At 45.8% G+C, this 5,424-nt stretch overlaps 1 protein-coding gene across 1 annotated transcript; it reads left to right on the top strand.

Annotated features, from left to right (window-relative positions):
- The first annotated feature begins 1,869 nt into the window (after positions 1 to 1,869).
- ier2a (immediate early response 2a) lies at positions 1,870 to 3,059 on the top strand. The gene is given in 4 exon segments (XM_079365988.1): positions 1,870 to 2,164; positions 2,167 to 2,370; positions 2,437 to 2,474; positions 2,476 to 3,059. Coding segments are annotated over 4 exon segments (486 nt in total). The 5' UTR covers positions 1,870 to 2,097; the 3' UTR covers positions 2,653 to 3,059.
- The last annotated feature ends 2,365 nt before the right edge of the window (positions 3,060 to 5,424 follow it).

Genomic DNA, 5,424 nt, shown 5'->3' with positions numbered 1-5,424 from the left:
TATAAAAAAAATAAAATAAAATAAAATAAAATAAACACTATTTCAGGCTGTGAATGAATGAAGGCTGAAGGTAAAACTGTTTTGTCACCTCTTGATCTCGAGTCTTCAACGCTTTGCTTCAACTACGCGGTGCGACCACAAGAGGGCGCTCTTTACTGCCTTACTGGACTGAGATGTTGGAGCAGCAGTCTGTTTACCTCTTCACACTCAGGGTTGAACTCTGCTGAGGAGGAAACTCTGCAGAGTTTCAGGAAACTGTTGATCACAAGTCAGAAAACAAAGTCAGGTCCCAGTCAGAGGAGAAACACTGAGCAGGTGAAAATAAGAGGATTATCATCATCATCATTAACAGAGAGTGATTCTGTTCTTTGCCCTTCTCCTATATGTTAACATGAAGATATTCACTTTAATCTTTTCCACCCAATGAGAGAGGAGCAAACTATTTCTGACTGCTATGGCAGATTTTAAACACCAGGCATGATCACCTGCATGCCACACATTCCTCTGGAAGTTCACCGGGATTCAGGAAACAAAAGGGAAAACTCGGCCTTTGTCTGTCTCTCTGCTGCAGCAACACACTGACTGTGATCACACTCTGTACACCGTCAGTAAACTACAAACATGTTCCACAGATTCCGATGAGGCGCATCCTAAAGGAATGGATTCCATTGCCCATATATGGTCAGGAGGAAGTAGCCACCCTGACGCAGTCGTCCGCGCTGTTACTTTAAATGGCTTCAGGAAACAAGGGCTCCCTCACGTCACGGGTTTTCCTCTGACTGTGCCACAGGAGCCGGATGTGCTAAATATGGGCATCTGACTCCACACCTCCCCCCCCTCCCCCTCCCCCTCCCTTTCTTATTTCCTTCCAGAGGAAGCAGCACGGTGGGGGATGGGTGGGCTTGTGACTGTTCAAGGCACCGGAGGAATAGTTGATCTCTGCTGTGAGAGAAAGACTGAAAACTGACAGATGTTTCACAGATTCAACTTTTACTGCCTCTCTAATTTTCACTCATCAAATGAAATGTAGAAAGTGTCAATCATCCTCAAACGTGCCTTTAAAGCTTCCTGGAGACACCAGACCTCCCAGTGATTACATCAGATTTATGGTCACATTAGACTTAACTACTTCCTGCTAATGCTGCGTCATATTTCCTTCACTGTGCACACACCTACACAGCTCATGTGTTTCACTTTGTGTTCAGTTTTAAGCTTTAACATTTCAGTTTCTTCACAGTAGGAGTGTTTCTGTTTACACCTTTATTCTACTTTGTTTGTTTGGCACCAAAAGCACCAAGACGAGATCCTTGTGTGTGTAATCGTACCTTGTAATACAGGTAATTCTGTTTTAAGCTTCTGTCACATGATTCATGATGTATGAAAACCAGGCTCCAATATTTCCTGCTACATTTCTTTATTATATCTACATTTATATTCTGCTCTTTATTTACTAAGAAGCACCCTTCTTCGTTGTGAGCACTTTATATTGAGCTATGCACATCTTTTGTTTCCTGCTTTAAATGATACATGTTGTTGTTTAGAGTTAAATGTAGACTCTTCATGTTGTCTATCTTTTTATGTGGTGCAGATCCAAACTGTGTCTGTGGAGCATCCAGCAGCTGACCTTTCTCCAGTCTGAGTCTGATGTGACGCTCGGTGGGTTTCTCTTGAACACAGGGGTTTGTTTTACCCTTTAATAGCAAATTAAGTCAAATGACATCATGCTCTAGTTGTTTGTTAAAGTCATTTTCTTGCTTGTTTTTTTTCCCCGCCTCTGAGGTCATTCAGTTTGCTTTTTGTTCTCAGATATTGATCACATTAGAAATCCCCTCCATATCTGATTTTAGAGCTCTGCTCACTCTCAGCTGTCCAACCAGTTGTTTCAGGGCTGTTTTGAAATAGCAACATGACCGGGTATGTGCCCGGTGGGCGGGGCAACTTCAAATGATGCTGTGTGCGTGACGTCACCGAGGTGATAAGTACTTGTCCTGCAGCCTGCTCGTTTTGTGTCTGTGTAAGAAGTCAAAGGGGGAAGAGTCCCTTATCACTATTCTCATCCTTTTCCGTATTTGGACTCGTTTCAAAACAAACTGCGACATGGAGGTCAGCGCGGAGGCCAAGAGGATCATGGTCGTGGCTTTGGGGAAACTGTACAGCTCGCGCACCCACGAGGGGGTCTCCGTCTCCACCGGAGCCTGCTCCTGACCATGGTGATGAAATCCGCACGGGATATTTACCACGCGGCCCAGGCGACCGAAGAAAGCGCCGAACCAGGATGTGACCAACAGAACTCAGTGGAAGAAGAGATCCCGCATCCTGCCGAGGCTCAGCCGGGACTCCAGGCTCCTCTCCCCGAACAGGAGTCCACTGGTTCTCCCACAGAGCTGCGCCATGACGCACAGACGCCGTCCCGGCGCTGAAACAAGGAGAATGTAGACCTGAATGTCCCAACCCAACAGTCGAGGAAGAGACGGGGGCAAAGCAGCCGTGGAGCCGGACTTTCTGCCCTGCAAGAAGGCTAAACTGGAGCAAGGGACCTCTGCACAGCAGATCATTGTATGCTCCGTGTTGATAGACTATGTGAACTGCAGCAGTGAGCTGGGTGTCTCCCCCTCCCCCATAGCGCCACAGAGAATCATTGCAGCGTGTTGAAGCCCCCTGGTCACCCTGGCGAGATAACTGGAGTGAAACTTTTCAACATGAGGGCCAGGACAGGTCTGGAAGAAGACCCGGGACACTGAGCCCTAAAAGGTCCCAAACAGGGCCATGCTCCAGGAAGGAGTCCGGTCTGTACGCAGGAGCGTGAGTGACTGCTGGCCTAGCTGTGGGCCGCGGCCCATTACAGGGACTGCAGCCGGCCCAAAGCGGAACTAAAGGATCTCGGTTGATCCGGATGAGGCCTTAAACTGAACTCAAGACCCGTTTGGAGAGCAGTTTCGTCTGCTCCAAACAGCTGACTGAACTTCTCTGAGAGTGTTGAGACTTTGTGCCAAGAGTGTTGACTGAATATCAAATGTAAACAATAACTACAACTACCTCAGTATTTATTAAACCTTTTTAATGAATTTTGACTTTTGGGTGATTTTTTTTGTAACATGTAGAACAATGATACAGATGCATCTGTGAAGGTCATCCAGCCTACAGATGGATCATTCTGGACTTAGATGAAGAAGGGAGGGCGGCTCCATTTTGAGCTCATTACAGAACTTTGAGTTGTGCTGCTGTTAGTGGGAGATCTGCTCATGATGCAATAACCTCGGTGTGAAAGTATGCGTGTGAGTGTTTGACAGGAAACTGGTTTGGGTGTGAAGAAGTTCAGTTTCCTCCCCCACACTCATTTGCAGGACAAAAGCAGGAACAATTGAGGAGAGCAGGGCTTTACAGAGAGGGGGGGGGGGGGGGGGGGGGTTAGAAGCTCTGACTGACCATAAACTGAGGACAATCACGATTTCCTGACTTAACCAGTAATATTGTTAATGGGGCTGTACTGTAGTTCAGGCCTGGCTATAAGGGGGCAGAAGGTTACACTATGAAGACTTGACTTGTCAGTTGATTGACAGAGTGTGGGAGATAATGAGTGAGGCTCAAGCTGAGTGAGAAAGATAAGGAGGTTATTTACAGTGAAATTGATTTCTTCTTCTTCTTAAAAAACAAACGGTTAAGCTTGTGGAAAAATTAAATCACTTTCAAAGTTACTGTTTAGAAGCACGAGTGCACATATCTGTGTGAGAGTCCAATCAATTGTTGTCCAGGGTTGTGGGCTTTGGATGCCCTCACAGAGTGGAGCTGCAAGGGGGAGGGGGGGGGCGGGTCACTGGTGTTTTGGGGGGAGGGTGTTAACAACAGAAGAAGGAATGTGGGGGGGAAGTGCCTCCGGGAGCCCCCCTGGGGCCCCTTGCTTAGTCTTCCGGCTGAAACCAGAGAGCACCCAGTCTGTGTACACAGGATGGGAGGAGGGGCAGGAGCTGTCTAGGCATGCGTGTGAAAAAACACACGTCATGCAAACACACACACACACACACACACACACGTACTCATTCACCTTCTTATCTATTCAGGTCAACCAAACACTTTCTTTACCCTCCCCCCGGTACTTTCTCTCTTTCGTGACCTCCACAACACTTCGGTCCCAAACTAAAATCACGTCAAAGTCAAGAATCCAGATCAAGAGAGGAGCTCAGCACGTGCGCTGGAGCCACGAGTGTGTTTTGAGCCTCGTCAGCTCCTGTAGTTTGTTTTGATTTAAAGCTGCATTCATTCACTTTGTTTGAACTTAAAATGGTCAAATGATATTTTTCAGTGCAGTGACCATCTCACTCACACTCATGAAGCCTCATTCCTCTTCTTCAAATGGTCTGAAGTCTAAACACACAGCAGGCAGACGCTTCCAACCAAAACAAACTTTCAAACATTTTCATTTACCTTCAAGCACCAGATGGACGCTCACAAGGAGTTAGCTCGGGAACAGAGTGCGGCCTTATGTATAGTGGATTCCCACCAGGGGTAAATGAAAGGCCAAGGTGGTTCTACTGCCCTCTAGTGGCCAAAATGACAGGTCAATTCAAATGCAGCTTTGAGCGTAATGGAGCACTTTGAGCCCTCCCACTTTTCCAGCGGAGCTTCAGGTGAGAGGAAGCAGAGCTGAGGTGAACTTTGGCTCTGCAGTCCGTTTGAAAAAAAGCAGAAGTGTGAATGCGTGAATAGAGAGCTGGAGCTGATAGAAGGAAGGTCACAGGTAAAACATGAGGAGTTCTCACACTCTGAGAGACTGAAGGAACAGTGTGGACAAAAAGAAAGGAGACGAAGCAGGGTGCATTCTCTCTGGATTTTATTCTTTAGGAAGAGTTCTGTTTGGAATTACAAAATGCACTGGTAGAAATAGCGGTGAGACAGGTTGAGAGTGTGACAGATAAGAGTGTGAGAGAGAGTTAGAGAGAGAGAGAGAGAGAGAGAGAGAGCAGGAGTGAGTGAGAGATCAAGGGTCCGAGGCCGCCATCATCATGAGAACATCATGGTGATGGCTCGCTGTGACCCCTGACCTCCACAGAGAGGAGAGAGAGGGGAGAATACACCATCGTCTGAACTGTACTTTCTTTTCTTTATATTGATTTTTTTTTCATTAAAAACAGTTCTTTTTTTGTGGTGTCCTGAACATGGTCGTGTTGTGCCTCAACCCCATGTAACAGAAGAAATCAAACGAGACTTACTCTCACCAAGCCTCTTGGTTTGTTTTTTTTTTCATCTTTAGACATTTTTTTTTGTTTGCATTTTTTATCCTTTTTTGTTCTCAAAAATAGAAGGAAAAAAGAAAACGTTGCTTTTTAAAAACATCTATCTATTTATATATCTTTTTTTTTTTTAATTCCTCTGTTTTTTTAATTCCTCTGAATTCATTAATCTGCTTTTTCTTTTATGTCCTGAAGA

The sequence above is a fragment of the Symphodus melops genome, assembly GCF_947650265.1.
Source record: "Symphodus melops genome assembly, chromosome: 17".
Classification (NCBI taxonomy): Eukaryota; Metazoa; Chordata; class Actinopteri; order Labriformes; family Labridae; genus Symphodus; species Symphodus melops.
This window is presented reverse-complemented; position numbering and strand designations above follow the sequence as displayed.